Here is a 20,723-nt window from a genome sequence, read left to right on the forward strand (position 1 = left end):
AGGAACCATCCAATAAGCTCTCCACTCGATATCCCCCTCCTTGAGGTTCTGAAGAATGTCCATCCACTTCTCCTCTGAGATATCCTCTCTCCTCTGTATAGCTGCTTCTTCTTTTAATGGGAAATAACCCTCGGAGAAGACTCGATAGGAAACTTTGTCTACTTTCCAAAAGTGCCCATGGAACCATGCCATCAATAATTATGCACATCTAATGAATCGCCCCTTGCCTGTCTTTCGACATGAGCTCAAAGATCTGAAAGTTTCTGCCAATATTGCCGGCACAGGTGTGATTCCCTTTTCAAGGCGATCAAACAAGTCAATGACCGCCTCGTCCACGTGCCTCAAAGCCTTAGGAAAGATCACTAATCCGTAAATGCTTAAGGCAAATATATCAACCCTCTTTCTTTCATCTAGATGTGTCAAGATCAAATCTCGCAAATTCTCCCAAGGGATACATTTGCTATCTCCTTTTTGCTGAATCTGAATAGTGACCCAAGGCTCGCTCATCCCAGAAATGCTCATCAGTTTCTTCACGAAAGTCTGACTACTAAAAACCCGAGCATAAGTCTTTCAGACCTGAATTTTGGGACACCTGAGCAAAGTAGTGTATTCCTCCATGGTAGGTACCAAATCCACTTCCCCAAAAGTGAAACACTTGTACGCAGAATTCTAAAACTGCACCAAGGCTCGGAACAAATTCTTATTCACTCTAATGTCTAGTAGGTAGGATACGTCACCATAATTTTGGTAAAACAATTGCTTGATTCCTTCATTCCAACTAGCCCAAATGTCTCTCAACTCTTGCAGCTCATTCTGTACTATATTGACGCGAGTGAAATCTTGCAGCTCCGATACATACCCTTCTACCAAGCTATCCCCTCTCTCTGATTGTAGCCTCTCCGACCATGCACGAACGACCGCATTATCCTCGACTTTACTAAGAAATTCATTCTCCATGTCAAATTTTCTAACTTAGTAATTGAATACGGATTAACGCCTCCTTTAGTATGCAATGTTATGCAAAAAAGACAAAACAAAACAAAACACCGGTTATTGTCAAATAATAGCGATAGAATGTAAGCACATAAACGATAATTATGACGCATATACGGGTAAGTACTAAGGCTTAACGCGGTTTCATCCAAAGATGGTTCCTAAGGTTTATTATATGCGGTTTAGTTCTAGAGATAAGGTACCCGAACCAGCAGATTCCTCAATCCTCACCCATTATAGGCTCATATAGATCGAGTTCGGTTCAGGGGGATACATTTCTCTATGACCATGAGGAGATGAAAATCTCACGAAATCATAGGTACGGATGTACCCCGGAAGCAATCCACTAGCTTATGCGGAGGTGAAAACCTCACGAAAGCGTAGTTTCTTACTCCCACTTAGAAGGTGTGACCATAGTGGTTATGCAATGAAATGTAGTGTTTTTTTACAAAACCCGTACTAAAACAATCACACAATCAAATGCAATCAAAAGATACATAATTTTTAAAGTAAATTTTCAGTTTTCGACAAAAAGATAGTAAATAATTGATTTTTATGGCTCGACTCTCAAATGTCCCCAGTGGAGTCGCCAAGATGTCGAAACCATTCCTCGATTTAAAAATTTTAAAATTTAAAAAAAAAAAGGGTAATCGACTTTTGAAAAACAAATGCATAGAGTCGCCACCGATCTTTTGTTTTGGTGTGATCGGATCACCTAAAAATTTGGTTATTTTAATAAAACATTTATGATTTACTAAAACAACAATTTTGGTCTACAAAAATTTTAGAAAAAGCGCTCGGGAGTCGGTTACGCATAAGGATTAGCACCCTCACTACGGCCAAAATTGGTACCAAATCGATTAAGTACTGTCCTTATGTCTAAAATTAAAAATGTTTTTGAAATGTGGCTTTTTTTAATAAAAGTTGAATAACCCGAGTTAATTGTCAAAAATCTTCTTGTTTCGATGTCCGAAAATTTATAATTTGAAAATCACGAAAGGATGCTCAACTATTTAGTCCAACGAAAAATCGAAACCCAGCACAGTAGGGCACGATTCTTCGAATTCCCAAACATTGATCATTGCCTCACTTTGGAAAATACGAGTGAAATCCCGGAGAGATATTTGATTATTTCGGTCAGACGGGAGATTGCAACCCAGCACAATAGGGCACTATTCCCCGAACTGCCCAAACATCAAACACTTCTTTCGTTTTAAAGGGTTTTTAGAAAACGTAGATGAAACTTCAAAGGAATCTTCAATTGCTTAGAATAAATGAAAAAGCGCAACCCAACACGATAGGGCACGATTCTCAAATATCCAATCATTGAACATCTTTTGTTTTGAAAGGTTTTTAATAAGCATGGGTGAAAACCTAAAGGAATATTCGATTGTTTTTGAGCAAACGAAAATCACAACCAAAGACGATAAGGTATGATTCTCGAATCATCAAACACCGAGTATTGCCTTTATTTGCAAAAATCTTATTTCGAGGTAACAACATGTCATACCCGTAAGTTAGGGCACCATACCTCGTATCTCCAAAAATAAACATTTTTTAAACTCACATTGTGATTAAAAGGAATATTCCATTATTTAGGTTAAATAAGAAAAATCGAAACTCGAGAAGTTAGGTACGATTATCTCGAATTACCTAATACGGAATATTACTTTTATGAAAGAATTGTTTTAATATATTGAGTAAGAAAAATAACGTGATTTATAGTAAAACATAAAAGCAAATTATAATATTAATATGAATAATAACATAATAGGTGCGACGATTGTCAAAAACGATAACATGAGTAATTATAAAAGATGAACTAATAGCAAGACTAGTAATATGTAAACATAAACAAATGCATGAGGAAAATGAAATGATCAAGACATAAGCAAATTAACGAATAAATGAAAATGAATAAAATATGGAACAACAAAATGGCAATGACAATGAAAATAATAATGATAACAATAATAATAATAATAATAATAATAATAATAATAATAATAATAACGTAGAAAATAATGATAATAATATATGAATAAAGAAAAAAATATACATACATATACCAAAAACATATTCATAATAATAGTATTGAATATTAAAAGTATATATATAATAGAGACAAAAATATATGCATAATGTAGTATTGAAAGTATTTACATGGGATAATATATAAAAAACATATGAATAATGTGATATTAAAATATATACATAAAAATATAATAAATATATATATATATATATAATATAATATATATAATATAGTATTAAAATATATATAATACATACACATTAGAAAAAATAATAATGTTACAAAACAATTATTAATAATACTTCATAAATATATACATACATATATATATGTTAAAAATAAGTACATATTAATATTAAGATGATGATAATATTAAAATAACCATTGATAACTTTACATATAAATATATATACATATAAGTATGATAATAGTAATTATAATACTAATACTAATAATAAATACAATAATAGTAGTAAAAATAAACACAATAATAATCATGAAAATAATATAAATAATGTGTACATGAAAATAATAATGATATGATAAAAAAACAATACGATATAATAATAACGTAAAGAAAATAAAATAATAATATTTATAATAAAAGAAAATAAAAGAGTGTATTTAAAAGCATATATATAATATTATTGGAACTAATATTAAAAATTAAAGTAGCAAAGATAATATAAAAATCAACTTAAATTAAAAAGAGACTAAATTGAATTAAAACGAAGTTTTGGGGCAAATTTAAAAATAAAAAAAAGAAAAGGGCCTATTTAAATGCGCATGAAACAACAGAGGGCCTAAAGTGCAATAACCCCCTTTATAAAATGCACAGCATCAGCTAGGATTAAATTGAAAATTGTGACAAATTTTGGTGCCAAATTAAAAATAAAAAATAATTTAATTGCAAAGTAATAAAAGCGGAGGGCTAAGCGCATAAATAGCCCTCCAATAAAAACACGCGGATCCTGAAGTTGGAGCGGGTAGGGTCGCTGGTCAGCCATGGGTTAAGAGCCAAACGACGTCGTTTGGCATTAGTAACAAACCCAAAACGACGTCGTTTTGATGGGGCTATATAAGTTAAAATTCCTAAAAAAAGCTCATTTTTCCCATTTCATAAAAAAAAACTAACCCCTTTCTCTCAAACTCTCTCAAGGCCTTCTCCCTCCGACCAAACTCCGGCTCCGTTCGCCGCCATCCGTCGTCGTCGCCACCATCGCCGCCACCACCACCGCACGTGGCGAAAATTCAAAAGGTTTTTTTATATATATTTCTTATATATATACCTTGATATATTTTAATACATGAATGAGAAGAGATGGATTCGAATAATAAAATAAAAAAGAAAAAAAAAAGAAAAGAAAAAACCTTAAGCCGGTTTGCACTTCTTTTTTTTTTTGATGGCTTTGTTATTATATTTTTTTTTTGTATTGCTTGCTGTTTTTTTTAAGAAAAATCTTCAGAGAGATTACACTTTTTTTTCTTCAATCTCTTCTTTTTTTTATTTCTCCCCCCCAAAAAAATCTCTCTCCCCCCTTTACAATATTCTTGTTTTTGTACCCAAAAAATCCGGGATTTCAGGCTTTATAGCCGAAATACCATGGATTTGCTATTATCTATTTCCTTGTTCTCTTGCTTCTTTTCTCCCCTTTTTGTTTTTTTTTTCTTTGTTTCTTTGTGTTTTGTCTGCTACTGTTGTGCGTTTTGTTTTGGTTCTCTGTTGTTGTTTTGCAGGTGATGGGACGATGGGATGGGGTGGCCAAGGCTAAGGGGCATGCGGCGTCTGAAAGTCTTGGTACCTAGGGTTGGTTGCTGAAAAATTTTAGGATAGTGGGCTAGTTGGGCTTTTAGGGTTTTAATTTTTTTTTGGGCTATAATTGGGTTGTTAGTTTTGTTTGTAATAGACTTTTAATTTGGGCTATTTTATTTGTGGTTATTTGCCCAGGCCAAAATTGGCTACTACATCTTTATTATTATTATTATTATTATTATTATTAAAATAAATTTATTATAAGTTCTGATAATATTTATTCTTTTTTGACACAATGCTTAAAACTACTCATAATCCATCCCCAACCCATAAATAGCAGTTTAATTTACTTCAACGCAGTCGGACTCATGTCCTTTTGCATTAACAACAATGCCCATGCTAGTCATGTTAATGCTAGTCATGTTAAGAATTTATCGGCATGTAATTAATTATTAATAACTGACAGATTTGGTGAATATACAGAAATCGAAATGGGAAATTAGGGAAAATTGTGTATATGGAGCAGCAGCGGTTTCGAGGATGAAAGACTAGTCTGCTGACATGTTTATTTTTCTCGTGTAATTCAGCATTTTAGATTTAATTCTTCTTGGTACTTCACAATGTATATTTTAAATAGAATGGTTAGCTGAGTTTTTAAATTCGAAAAACATAATTGGAAGTTTACAATATCTATCGTTAATCAGAATACTGCTACTGGTCTGGTACGTCTCAGAACTGACTTTTGATCCATTTTTATTAACAGTTTACTAGAGACGTATGATTAATACAATTTTATTCATACTGAATTTGCATGTTTAACTGCTAAGATTTATTCATCTGCTTCTGTGACAAGAATGTTCTACTCTCCGCTCCTGTAGCACGTTCTATCCTTTCTTTTTTTTAATTGGATTCTCTGAGATTGCCTATGGAGGTGACATATCAGCCTTCACTATCGATGACGAGATGAGGAACCATGGCAAGTTAACCTACGTGAAGAGACCACTACTTTTGCTTATGAAAACTTTGTAGTGACAATGCAGTTTGGGAATTTTATTGGATGGTTTGTGGGTCACAATGCGAAACCCGTATTGGGAGGCTTTAAGGGATTCATGCTATTGGATGCGCGAAACCCTGTGAAGAGAATGAAAAAATTGTCCTATCATACAATAGCCGTCGGTTTAAGTAAGAAGGACTTACACTTTTCGGACATGTAGAAAGGTTTTGTCCCCATCGTGTTATTATGATGAAAAAGAGATGGTGATGGAGTTGGGAATTTATCTAAAAGCAAATAAACATGTTGAAGGATTAGATTACTCATGTAGTTTGTTTTTTTTTATTTGTAAAACAAACTATATGCGAGTAAGATGGTTACAATCAGAAAGAAGTGCAGATTTCAAAATGACTTTGAAATGAGTTCTCTTTGCCTCTGTTGGACATCTAGTATATATGAAAAACTTAGAAAATTAGATATCTAAATTATGTAAATTTCCTCATTTAAGTACTTAAAAGTTTTTTTTGGTCAAAGTAGATATCTAAAGTTTTTATTTTATTACCAATTGAATTATCAACGGTTAACTCTTCAAAAATGAATAAAAAATAAAAGAACAAATTTTATTTTTCTGGATTTTCTTTGTCACCATCTGAAACCTGCTTCATAAATCAAGAACAGAAATCATCATTCTTTTCTGAGTTTTCTTCATCACAAACAATTCATGCGCACCCTCAATAATAGCAATAATCGAAAAACACAAATCATAAAAATGTATCGAAACCCACAATAAAGCCACAATCCCAAAAGCCCAAACTATTGATCAAACCCAAAATTGCCTCCCTTTTCACAGATACATGTGCAACACATTCTTAATTTCAAAAACAAAATTGTAAAACACATTCGTTAAGGAAAAAACAAAAGACGAAAGATGTGAAACAAGGGGTTAGCAAGTGAGATGTTTTCAAACAAATACGTTCCTAACAAGGGAAGGCTTCATCTTTTCTTTTTCTTAATTACAATTCAAAATCATTATTTTAAGTTTGATATGAGAAGGAAGATAAACGTTGATGAAAATTTCTGGTAAATGAGAAATGTTTGTAAAGCTTGTAAGAAATCTAGCAAAAGTAGAAATTTTTTAGTTTAAATCATATATATTGAAAATTTTTACACTTATATATTTCTTATTTTAATTTTTTATAGTTTATATATTTTTAAATTTGTAGGATCCAACAAAAATTGAAATAATATGTAAATGATGATCGCTAATTTTTTAGAATAAGGATCAAATTCACATTATACCAAATCGTTAAAAACTAAATTTATTATTATATCAATTTTATAACAATCGCCTCATTTCACCACAACAAAATTAATGAATCTTAAATCTTTGTATAAATTAGAAATTCACCCATTTATGAAAAAGAAAGGAATTTCACCCTTCTTTATTTACTCCCATACTATATATTTTCTTTCAACCTTCATACAAGTTTTCTACATTAAAAAAAAGTCTAGCACTAAACATTTTTGGGAAAAAAAAGTGCAATAGCTGGTTATGATGGTGAGACATTTAAAAAATAAATTTAATTGAAAAACAAAATAATAAAAACAATAGGCCAACGACTGTTGACATTTAAATTTGACATCTCCCACTAACTAATCTCTTGTTTAAAGTATATTATAACAAAACAGTGGTTATAATGTTGAATTGAAAAGAGCCCTTACTTGGCTCTTTTCAACCCTGCCCATGACTCACTTGATTAAACAACCCAAAGTTATATATAATGACAAAAACAAGTCATTCCCTATTCAAGTTTACACCTTTGATTTGCTTCTGAAAATACACCCTATGAGGAGCTTTGGCCGTCTAATTTTATATTAATAAAGTAATTGATAAAGATATGCAGGATCCTATTTTTCTCTCCCTCATCTCTTTTTTAGGCACAAGAAAACAATTTTAAAAAGCATTACTCTACATCTTCATGTACCAACTATATCAGTTTATCTAAGTCCAGGTGCCTGTATGTGTGTGTGTGTGTGCATATATATATATATAATAGTGGTAAAGATGAATCGCTTTAAAGATGGGGGGGGGGGAGGGGAGGAGTGGGAAACTTTTCTGAGTCAATTTTGATCATGATAGAAAATTTGGAACTGGTGGAAAACAGGCCCCCCATTGTTGGTTTAAACAAGTCGAAAAATACAACTTAAATATGGTAAGCTGATTCGGATTAAAAATGCCAGTTCCTGTGTGCATTGCCTTCTCTCTTTTCAACATTTGAACACCCAGTTCAAAAACTTAATGCTTTTTTTTTTTCTTTATTAATTAAAAGCACTGGGGTTCTTGAGTTTTCTTGGTGCCAGGCTGCCAACTATTATGGTCAAATTGGTATGAAAATAATAATTTTGCTAGCAGGGCCAAACCAATATAAACTAAGCTGCCTTTCACATTTGGTTAATCGGTTAGGAGTTCAGTTGGGGTGTGTTGGTGATAGGGAGTGTGTCAGGGGCGGGGGGAGTAACTCTTAGTTTACAGTAATGATGGATGGATGGGTAAGATCCAAGCAACAACCCTGAAGCACAAACACCTGATAAATTTGCTCCCTCTTGGAAGGTCATCTGGATGGGAATCAGATTATAAATAATATTAAATCAAAGGTTAAAAGCGATCGCCGTCTCCAAAATTGACCAGCCTGATCCGTACAAACAACAAGTTGATTTATTATTATTCACATTGGAATAGCACAAAGCCCTTCTTTGCTCGGCCCTCTATGCGGGGACCATCCGCCCATGGGAACACCCCTATGAAATAAATCCATCATTCCAGTATCTCCTGCAAAAACAATTGCTACATCGTACAAGCTATAGGACCATTTTCTAGGGAACAATCACGTCTCAAAAACTAGAGGCATTTTTTAATGTATCAAACAGGGTAGTAATAGTATGGGGTTACTCTCTCTCTCTGCCTTTGTTTCTTTAAAAAAAAAAAGGGGAAATTATGGGCAATAATGGATTCAACTGTTGCACATCATGGGTTTGTGGCTGTAAGCCTGAAGCACTGTCAATTGTGATGCAAAAGGGTTTTATATTAAGGGGTTAGGAGTTATTTAATATGTTAAGGCAGAGATGATTTGTTGGAAGCAGGGAGGATTCAATTTATAAAAAAAAAATAGAAAAAGACACGGACTACTTAATACTATTAAAATGGATTTCCTCGAAAACCCAAATCTAACTATGTTTTTTAGTTTTGAGACACATAACCGTAGTCCCTGAAATAGATCAGAGAGAAAGCTGTTTAATCAAATGGGATCACTAAGTGAGTTGGTTTTGTGGAAGGGAAGTGACTTCTTTTCCTACAATAATTGGAGCTTCTGCTACCTAGGTTATTTGAGTTTTAAAGACCCAATGATGGGTTCAAATCTAGTGGCACCTTTCTTTACACGTATGAAGGAGCCAGAGAGAGAGATTTTCACGGCTTGAAAGCATAATGTTGGATGTCCCCATTAAAAATCCATGTCCATGTCCATGTCTATTGTCTATGTCTATGTCCATGTCTTGTTAAAATGAAAGCACTTCAAGTGGATTCCAACTCCTCTTCAACCATGGGTTCCCCCTCTTCACCTGGTAGTGGGCATCCTTTTCACCACCTAACCTTTCTGAAAAAAATGTAACCCATTGAATATAAAAGATCAATTAGATCCCATTATAAAAATCAATACTACTTGAAGATTCCTTTTTAATATTTCAAGGTGGGTTCTCTCAAATCCAAGTGCCCAATAGTTTGGCTCTATGCTTGTTGCTGTGCAATGGCCTTCTTCCCCCCATATCTTCACTCCCTAATATCTTAAACATGCACAGATCTCATCCCCATTATTATTTTTATTTTTATGTTTTTAAAGATCACTTATAAGCTCCATTATCCAATTAGATTATGCTTCTGCTTTAAAAAGCAAAAGCTCTCTGCTTTTATCTGTACTTTTAATATCTACTTAAAGATACAACAATTGTATTTTATACATCTCCTTGTACCCTGTTTTGGTGCCAATTCTACTTTGAATTTTTTTTAAGAAAAAAAATATTGTTGCAGTGTTATTATTAGTTTGCTGTCCAAAACAGGATTATTAATATATAAAATATTCATGACAGATGGGTGCAATAAGTTATATGGAGGTTGGAAGTTACAAGAATCTTTGGGATGGTAATATAAATATTAATTAATGACTTGAACATCAATTATCAATAATTACAAACATATGCTTATGGATAATTAAGAGTATATCTAAATGAACTTACTATTTTCCTTTCTAATCTGTCATTGATCTTATCTTGCTCTATAAGATGATGAAGTACCTTAAAAGGATAGATCACATTGGCCAGGGAGATTATGATATTTTTCATAGCTATTATTACCCATGATTGAGCTTTTGATTAAGATTTGAGCAATTGGCAAAATGTCCAATTCCTGGCTAGGTAATGGATAATTGAAACTTGGAGGAAATGGTTAAAATAGGATTAAAATTAGAAATGTTCAAAGTAAAATCAATCCCTTTCTCTTTTTATTGAGTTTTCAAGAGACCCATCAAAGTTTTGTTTGTATGTGGTCATCTTACCATCAAAACGTGTAATTATTCAATGATTAAAGGGTTCCCATTCTTTAGAATCCAATTAAGTCACAAATGAGAATAATTGCAAGGTGAGTGCCATACGTACGATTTTGTCATAAATTGCATATAGGGGGGGGGAACTTTATGGTACTCCCATTTACAAATGGGGTTTGCATATAAAGATAACTCGTCCTGAAGTGGGAAAAAATTGCACATGAAATTGAGAGGCAAAAAGGACTAGATGTGCTTGCAATATTACAGTACTATTTATATGATGCTTGCTTTAGCCATATAAGGAAAATTATATTTTTCTCGAGCAAATGAGTAGAGCCATTGATTGATGCATTTTGCTCAAAAAAGAGTGTAAACATCAACAACTTGGATACATTAATTATTAGCCATTAGAAAAATGATTGGTCCTTCGATCCACCCATTCTAAAGACACTTCCTAGGCTTCTTTACTCAATTATAATACCCTCCTGCCTAAATATTCAAACCTCATTGCTACAGAATATACGTAATAATGTCTCATTAGAACAGATTTTTGTCTGGCTCCCAAGGTATCTTTACAACTTGTTAAAGAGATGCTCACCTCCCAATAATTTTTGTGTAATCCAACATAGGGTTCTAATGAATGTGGGGCACCCAACTTAAACAGCATCCCCCATTTCATGAATTTCTATTATATGTACCTATGGGGATTCTATATTTAGTGTACATATTCCATTCCATTTGTTGATGTGATGGGAATTTGTTTTACTATTCAATTTTTAAACCAAAACTTGTATTAATAAAGATTAAAAATAGAAAATGATGGCCAGGAAATGCATAAAACTAGTTTAAGGAATTATTATTGTTATTGGGTTCCATTTGCATGAACTTATTCAGGAAAACTACAAATCTAAAAACTGTAATATGTTTGAGTTTGCTATCCTTTCTCCCAAGCAATATACAAATCACGATCATGTGCGTTAAAGATGAAGCTGACAGTTGAAAATATTTACTAGCAAAAAAAGCCATGGAAAAATGCAAATCCATCAGTTAATTTAATTAGCTCTTTCTAATTAATTAAACAAACTTAATTTGTTTAATATAGTAACCACATGGAACAAGTCCCCAATCGAAAAAAGAGGGCATAGTTTCCTAATTAAAAACTAAGAAGGTAACATGTCAAGGGTTTTTTTTTCTTGAGAGCTCCGTTCAATTTAAAGTCAAAACAAGTTCAACTTTAGAAAACAAAATTCTTCTAATCACAAGACTCGCCTTCTTTTGGTGATGGGTTATGAATGTAGCATAGCTTGTTGGAAATAGAAAATTAATAATTATAATAAAGTTGCATCGATGTATATAAATAAAAGCTTTTGATTGTACTTGGTTGTTGCTCAAAGAAGGAAAAACAACCAATGGATTTGTAGATTCTGAATGTTTGTTTGCTTCAGATCAAACCTGACATTAGGGTCAATTTTTATTTTTATAAGAACGTGAACTGCTAGCATTAATCTGTTAGTTTACAATTATATATCAGGTTCTATCTGGGAAGACAAATTACAATGGCAGATGCAGGTGACTGCATCAACACGTGTTAGCATCATCAAACTTATACCATTTTTTTTTCTCATTTTTATGGTCAACATATCTGAGAGTATCTCATAAACAAATGGCTATAAGCAAAAAAAAAAAAAAAAAGAGGAGGAGAGAAATAATTCAAAGATTTTCCAAAATTATGGAATTCTTCTTGGGGCTCATGTTTTTCAATCACAGCCTGTTGAAGATGATGGTAGATAATTACAATTGGAAATTACTCTCTTTAAAACGAGAAAATTACATAATAATAATTAATTCCTTCCACCCTTTTCTAGGGTGGGATATATCTAAGCACATTTAGCTGCTCTTTGTGACATTTTTTTCCAGTCCACCAAACGCTTCAAAAACTCCTTAACCTGTAAAATTATAGTAAAAAGGAATAAAGACACCTTTAAAAGTTAGCCCAAAATTAATGTTAGAAAATAGCAAAAATGCAAGCAGCTAAGATTAGTAAAATTACCTCAGATGGTTCTTGGAGAGAATATGAAGCATTTGTTTCTTTAGGTAGTTTGGACACAAGAATCCCAAACCCTTGCCCTCTCTCACGTAAAACCTGTTCATAAATAAACAATGTCTTTAATTTACTTACAAACTCAATATTATAACATCTAATTTATATAATTAAATCCAACCTTAAAAGCATCTTCGTCGGATCGATCGTCGCCAATGTACACCGGTAAAACATTAGTTGAATTCGCATATCCTAAAAACACAAATTAAATTTCTTTTAGTAAAATTGAAATGATTCCTAGTAAAAAAGACCGAGGTTGAAAATGATGAGTATAGAAATCACCTAGGGACTCCAACAAAAATTCTAGGGCTCTTCCTTTGTCCCATTTGATGGTGGGTCGGATCTCTAAGACCTTCCTCCCTTGAGTTAGTTTAAGCTTAGGGTAGTGGTTGAGCACCGATCTAACTTGCTCCGCTAGTGCAGCCCAACTCTGCCAATCACACCAACCATGATATTAGCCTTCCAATATGAATATAAACAACTTTCAAATGTATAAATCTTCCGTCTAAGGCACTTTTTTAAGTAAGATATAAAGAGTATAGCTTTACAGTTTACACGGGAAAAGAAGACAAAAGTTGGGTTTGGTTTGTACCTTTTCATCAACACAACGAAAATGTACGGAGACACAAAACTTGTTGTTTTCCACTTTGGTTCCTGGAATGGATTTTGTTTTCTCCACCAAGTCTTTGTAAACCTGAAAATTTAAAAGGGAAAAAAGAAAGAGAAAGTTATAAATTTTTTTTCCTGAATATGGGTTTTTTCTTTTTAACTTTCTCAAGTGAAGAAGATGGTGGGAGACAGGAAACCTCATCAATCATGGGCAAGAATTCACTTGCAGCCTGGAAAAGAACTCCCTGGTTACCCTGAATACCACACAACCAAAAAAGTTGACAGTAGAAATGAAAATTAGAAGCATCCAAGGAAAGAAAGAAGAAAAAAAAAAAGTGTGTTTCACTGGTGCTGAAAAAAAAAAAAAGAAAAAAAGTACAATAGGTGAAATTGCACAAGTACACTGATGCTCTTACTTTCTTGTATTTGCAACTTTTAGATGGTCCCTTGATGTCCATACCATGGCTACCAGCATAATAAAGTCCAGCTAGTTTCACAAAGCTGTAAACCTGTAAAATCCGATCATCAAAAACCAATCCAATCCAACATGTAAATATAGAAAAAGTATATCGACTGTAAGATAATGGTACAGTAATGTACCTTGTCTCTGCACCTTCCGGTCACGATTGCTGTTGGAAAATATCTTGCAACATCTCTTACAGTTGCTCTCATCTGATTAGAGACGAAGAAGGGAATTAGTAGGAGTTTTATAGGCTGATGATAAACATGAATAGGGAATAAGAAGAAATTAACCTCTTTGGGCATGAAAGCTTGATCCGGGTCTTCAACAATCGGAGAGAGTGTGCCGTCGTAATCCAGAAACATCACAATTTGTTTTCCTTTAGAACCGGCTACTATTTGCTCAAACATGCTCAAAGCCGAGGGATGGTGAACCTAATAGATAACAAAACAAAGAAACAAAGGGGTGGTTAATCATTAATGCTCAGAAGCTGAAGAAGTGGGAAGTAATGATGGTTGATGGAGAAATGGAACCTACGATCCAGGAACTAGTGTCGTCAGTTTCAGGTAAGGAAGCAGTAGTAGAGGACTTGATACGGGTTGGTGAAGAAGCTCTCATGGAATCCACCCAGGCACTGATTTTAGCGCCCCCATTTTCAGCTTCAAACCTCTTCATCAATAGCATCTTAAGGTCTTGCGGTGAAAAGGACTTGGGTACTGGCAGGGATGATCGAGGCAACACATTGCTAACACCCCGCGATATCACATCAAGAACCACCACATTTTGTTGGTTAGTCATTGTTTTTCTTAGTTCCTTGTTGCTTTATCTTCTGCCTATTTTCAGAGAAACCAAAATAGGAAAAACTTTTAGACTGGGATATAGCCAATAAAACAAAACACACACGCTTTAAAATCTTATTTCAATGCCTAGCCTCGATACCTGAAGAGAGTATAGAAAGAAACAGAGTATCAAAAGAGCAGAGAAGATGGCAATGTGAGATCTTAGGACTACAAAGACACCCAATGGTAGGTTTTAAATAAGCAAAGGCTTAGAGAGAGAGAGAGAGAGAGAGAGAGAGAGAGAGAGAGAGAGAGGGAGAGAAGGAGAACAAAAATAAAACAAATAAAAAAAAAGATAAAAAAAAGAAGAAGAAGAAGAAAATATACAGGAAAGAAAAGGCCAAAATCACAGAAGCGCACTAACACACAACAAGTCGCAAAAAGACTCGGGTTAGTCTAGTCAATTAATAAACTTTGGTTTAACACTAAGAGACGAAACAACCATTACTTTCCTGGCCATGTGTACTTTTCGACCCCAGCAATATATCTCTCCCACCCCTTCCTCTCTTCTTTTGAACTCAGGGACCACCCATCTGATACCTTGGAATATTTCACCCCTTACCCCCAAAAATAAGGTTTTTTTACCACCAACTTGTGTTGCCAAATCGTAAAATTTGTACTTACAATTCATTAGCCATCAATACATTCGTCCGGAAGGTTCAAGGATTGAACAGTCTTATTCCATTTATACTATTTGCTTATGAGCTTTGGCATTACGAAAAAAAGAAGGTAAGATTGTATTGGTATTGGTAGCACCCTATCTATTTTCCATTCATTTGTAAACGTTGTAAAGGTTCATTAATTACTTTTTGTTATGATTAAGGTATTTTTCATTTACATTTTACGGTTTAATTTTTTGGGGATTTGTGATTATTTTTTCAACAATGGTATCTTCAGAATTTAAACTCAAGCTCTTTTCCAGAAGTGTTGTAGAGTATGCCTCGCATTTCAGCATAAAAAGTTTGTGACCTTGCAATGAGGAGGAGCTCTCCGTCCTAACGAGTAGTCGATGTCACGACGAGAAAACAAACTTCGTCCCCCCAACACAACCATACTTTGTCACGATGAGAAGAAAGCCACATCACCGATGTGGCGACATGTTCCTTAATTTTCTTAGCTTTATTTCTTTTAATTAAACACTGTTTTAGTTTACCATTAAACTCTGATTAACTTAGGGATATTCTAGTCATATATACTATGTTCAACTTATAAATAGGCCTTAGTTACTCTAGGTCTTATACAATTGAAATATGAAGATTGAGAGAATTTTGTTATATGAGTTTGAAGGGTTTTTATTTCAGGGCTTCAAGTTTTCTTTCGATTCTCTTCATCTTTTGTACTTTTATTTTACTATAGTGAAATCTCTTTTTACTCGGGATTTTTTATCACAACAAAGGTACATCAAGAAGATCCTTGAGCGATTTGAGATGCAAGACTCAAAATTGATAAGTACTCCCTTAGTTGCATATTTTAAATTATCAATTTCATATTCTCCCCAAAATGAATAAGAAGAAAGGTACATGTCCAAAGTACCTTATTCAAGCACAGTTGGAAGTTTGATGTATGCAATGGTGTATGTACTCAATCCGATATTTCACATGTTACTAGTGTTGTTAGTAAATACATGGCCAAACCAGGTTAGTTACGTTGACATGCAGTTAAGTGGATATTTAGATATTTACAAGGTACTTCTAACATGTTGATACGAGTAACTCAGCCCAATTCAAAGGCCATAATAGAGATGAGTTTAGTTTTCCTCAAGGCCCAATTACGAGATCCAAATCCAAACAAATAAAGTCAAAACTCAACTTAGTGGTTCAAGACTTTATCACGAAAAAAATTCAAGAAGAAGAGTTGAAGTTTCAAGACAATAAATTCGGAGTAATGATGAATTAGAAGAGACTAATTATGTTTGTGGGCCTAAACTCTCAATCTATGACGACAAGCCCATGTGGAAAATGCTAACAAGCTTAAGCATTTCACTTCAAGAACCCCAATTGATCTTACAAGCTTAGACATTTCATATTAGGTTTAAGTTTTAGGCTTAATTTTTATTATATATAAGCACAATATTTTGTTTATTAGCTCTTATTATTTTATTATTATTTTATTCCGAATTTTTGATAATTATTAAGTATTTTAAGTTATTTAGGAATTTTATGTTAACAAGAAAGATTAGTTTAAAACTACTTCTTGTTTAGATTAAATTAGAGTTCTAGGATACTTAGGAGTTTTATTTAGATTTATTTATCTAGCCTATATATAGGCCTTTGCATTGTATAAGGGGGACAATTGATTATTATTCTATTTCTCTTTTGAGTTAATAAATTCTCTTTGAGTTTGTTTTTTTCAAGAATTTCTCTTGAGTTTCTTTTAGAAGAGTTTTAACAATCTTTTTAGATTGTGGGGATCATCTTCAAACTTTTTCTTGCCAAGGTTTTTATCTTGGAGGGGAAATTAGAGTCGCTTGAAGGGGGTTGTGGATTCTTCGTGTTTCCAAGGCTTCTTAGGACTTCTACACGCCACGTTCTATCTTTCCATTTATCTTCTTTATTCACTTCCTGAATCCTTGATTTATTATTTGTTTTAATTATTTTATCTAACTTGGATTTAATTTCGTTTTTTAGGTTGTGTCAAGAAAAATCCAAGTTTCTTTCCGAACGTCTAGAGCCCTAAGTCAAATCCGCGACTTTGACAAACTTTACGATCCGCTTTCGCGTTCATCCTTCTCAACCTTTATCACATGTGCTTAGAGTTTGGAAGAAGCAAAAAGGGTTTAGTTGGATATGTTGCTTCAGATTATACAAAAGACTCAAATCAAAGGAGGTTTCTCATAGGTTATCTATTCACCTTTGGAGATTGTGCCATCAATTGGAAAGGTACTCTTCAAGCTATAGTAGCCTTATCTACTACTGAAGCAAAATACATGGCAATTACCAAAGCTGTAAAAGAAGCGGTTTGGTTAAAAGGTCTATTTATCAATAAGAAAGGAGCAATTGTCGTACATTGCGATAGTCAAAGTGCCATACATTTCACCAAAGATTAGATGCACCACAAGAGGACAAAGCACATAGACATTCGTTATCACTTTGTTCGAGAGGTGATCATTCAAGGGGATGTTCAGATTCATAAAATTAGCACAAAACACAATCCGGCTGACATGTTGACAAAAAATCTTCTAGTTTCAAAGTTCGAGCATTGCTTGGACTTGATGAGTATCTGAAAAGATCCAATTAGGCGCGTAACAGGGCTTGGCAAAGGAGCTAAGTGAAATACGAGTCAAGTTGGAGATTTGTATACCGTATTTCAGCATAAACAGTGTGTGATGACACAAAACGAGGTGGAGCTCTTCGTCTCGATGAGCAGCTGACGTCACACGAGAAAATAAGCTTCGTCTCGACGACTCAACCATACTTCGTCACAACGAGAAGAAAGCCACGTCACGATGTGATGACGTGTTCCTCAATTTATTGGCTTTACTTCTTTTAGTTTCCCACTGTTTCAGTTTCTCACTTAAACTCTGATTAACATAGGGATATTCTAGTAATATATGCTATAAATTTCAGCTTCTAAATAAGCCGTAGTTATTCTAGGTTTTATATAACAGAAATATTAAGATTAAGAGAATTTTGTTCTTTGAGTTTGAAGGGTTTTCATTTTGAGGCTTCGGGTTTTCTTTTGATTCTCTCTGTCTTTTGTACACTCATTTTATTATAGTGAAATCTCTTTTTACTCGTAGTTTTTTATCCTCTTTTGATGAGTTTTTTCACGTAAAATTGTGTGTTTGATCTTTTAGATTTTATTTTATTTACTTGTTCGTTACAACACGGGTTGATTCTCAACAAGTGCCTTAACATTGCATCCAATACTTAGTTTATGGTCATTCTAGCACTTTCACATATCATGAAAATGAATGAGGAGTGAGAGTGTAATAATTGTAGAACTTTTAAACATAAGAATTTTTTTAACATATACAAGGGAATTAAAATTATGGATAAATATTATTAGTTTAGTTGAGAATAAAATAAATAAAAATAAAGAACACATAAATTTTACGTGGAAACCCTTTCGGGAAAAAAAACACGGGCAGAGGAGAAGAAAATTCACTATGTCGAAAAATTTTTACTCAAATACAAGAGGAATAGACTATGTCTATTTATAGGCTTGCAAAGCCATATTCTAGTAGGATTGAAACACCTTATCCTAATCAATATAAAATAGATGGAGTTTAATAAGGTTTAAAACCTTATTCTAAAATAAAATAAAAGAAGTCTAGTTCTATATGGATTTTACTTTTATTTTATTTTCCATCGTATTTTATTTAAATAAGAATTTGGGTCACTTAATTCTAACAATCTCCACCTTGACACAAATTTTCAATGAACAAGTTCTTCATCGCGAACTTTCAATAAACAAGTTCTTCACCTCTTCCAAAAACCCCTTAAGGGTTTAACTTCAACAATGAACACCAACCAAGTCTAAGCAATGCTCAAACTTGGTTATAGGAAGTGACTTAGTCATCATATCTGCAGGATTTTCATGAGTGCTAATTTTGCTCACAACAATATCACCACGAGCAATAATATCACGAACAAAATGATACCGAATATCAATGTGTTTTGTTCTCTCATGAAACATTTGATCTTTTGTAAGAAAGATGGCACTGATCGTCACAAAATATCGTTGATTTGAAGGTCTTCATTGAGTTCACTAAATAGTCCCTTCAACCAAATAGCTTCTTTACAAGCCTCAAGAATCGCCATGTACTCGACTTCAGGGTAGACAAAGCGATCGTAGTTTGCAAAGTGGCTTTCCAACTAATTGCACAACCTCCGATTGTAAAGACGTAACTCGTGAGAGATCTTCTTCTATCAAGGTCTCCAAAGAAAATCAGCATCAACATACCCTATAACTCCATCTTTAGTTCTTCCAAACTGTAAGCAAACATTAGTAGTGCCTCGTAAGTATCTTAAAATCCATCGAATCGCTTTCCGGTGTTCTTTACGAGATTCGCCATGTATCGCTAACTAACTGACCGATCGCATATGATAAATCCGGGCGTTAACAAACCATAGCATACATGAGAGATCCTCGCACTAGAGTATGGAACATGTGACATGTACTCAATCTCATTATCTGGTTGAGGAGATAAGGCCGATGAAAGTCCGAAATGGTCGCTAAAGGAGTACTAACAGCTTAGCACTCTGCATATTGAACTCGCAAAGAACTTTCTCAATGTACCCCTTCCGACTTAGGTACAATTTACTTGCTTTTCTATCTCGAGAATCTCCATACCAAGTATCTTCTTTGCTGGTCCTAAATCTTTCATCTCAAATTCTTCACTTAGTTGGGCTTTAACCTTTCTTATCTCTCTTTATCTTTTCTCGCTATCAACATGTCATCAACATAAAGAAGTAGATACACAAAAGAACCATCAACGTTTTTCTTAAAGTAGACACAACTGTCAAAACTACTTCTTTTGAAATCATGAGAAGTCATAAAAGAATCAAACCTCTTGTACCACTGTCTTGGTGATCGTTTCAAACCGTAAAGGGACTTTTTCAAAAGCAAACATAGTCCTCTTTTTCGAGACTATAAAACCCTCCGGTTGTTGCATGTAAATATCTTCCTCAAGTTCTCCATGCAAAAATGCGCTTTTACATCTAACTACTCAAGCTCCAAATCATGCATGGCAACAATACCAAGCAAAGCTCGAATCGAACTATGCTTAACAACCGGAGAGAACACATCTGTGAAGTCCACTCGGAATTTGATCAACCCTTTGCAACAAGCCTTGCTTTATATCCGGTTCTTCAACTCCGAGTCCCTTCTTTCTTTTAAACACCCATTTACAACGAATGCCTTTTTACCTTTAGAAAGTTTTACAAGATCCCATGTTCGCTTTTTGTAGAGTGATTCCATCTCCTCTTGCATAGCAAACATCCACTTTTCTCGAGTCTTCACACTAATCGCCTCGAAATAATTAAATGGCTCTTGATTCGCATCTATATCTTCAGCCACATTTAAAGCATAAGCAACTAGATCAACCTCGGCATACTTCTTTGGAGGTTTAATTTCTCTTCTTGTCCTGTTTTTGGCGATAGAGTATTGCGGTGAAGAAGCAACTCTATTCTCAATTTTGTAATTGGCTTGAGGAGTTGATTCGTATTAACTCGATGCTCCACCGCTTTTGGTTTTCTTTATTGGAAGAGTCTTTAAGAGATAAGTTAGGTAGCATAGCGCTTTCATCAAAAACAACATCTCGCTAATCACAACTTTTCTATTTTCGTGACACCATAACTTATAGCCTTTTACACCAGCTTTATAACCAAGAAAACGCATTTAAT

General features: G+C 33.8%; 1 protein-coding gene across 1 annotated transcript; it reads right to left on the reverse strand.

The window, feature by feature from the left end:
* Window positions 1-12,073: 12,073 nt before the first annotated feature.
* On the reverse strand, window positions 12,074-14,781 carry LOC108469010 (probable trehalose-phosphate phosphatase D). The gene is made up of 11 exons (XM_017769890.2): window positions 14,477-14,781; window positions 14,075-14,370; window positions 13,831-13,971; window positions 13,678-13,749; window positions 13,494-13,586; window positions 13,275-13,331; window positions 13,061-13,162; window positions 12,751-12,898; window positions 12,590-12,660; window positions 12,418-12,510; window positions 12,074-12,313 (listed from the first exon to the last, which is right to left on the reverse strand). The coding sequence occupies exons 2-11, from the start codon at window positions 14,333-14,335 to the stop codon at window positions 12,245-12,247; spliced, it is 1,107 nt and encodes a 368-aa protein (XP_017625379.1). The 5' UTR covers window positions 14,336-14,370; window positions 14,477-14,781; the 3' UTR covers window positions 12,074-12,244.
* Between the last annotated feature and the right edge of the window lie 5,942 nt (window positions 14,782-20,723).

This window comes from Gossypium arboreum, chromosome 5 (genome assembly GCF_025698485.1).
Source record: "Gossypium arboreum isolate Shixiya-1 chromosome 5, ASM2569848v2, whole genome shotgun sequence".
Classification (NCBI taxonomy): Eukaryota; Viridiplantae; Streptophyta; class Magnoliopsida; order Malvales; family Malvaceae; genus Gossypium; species Gossypium arboreum.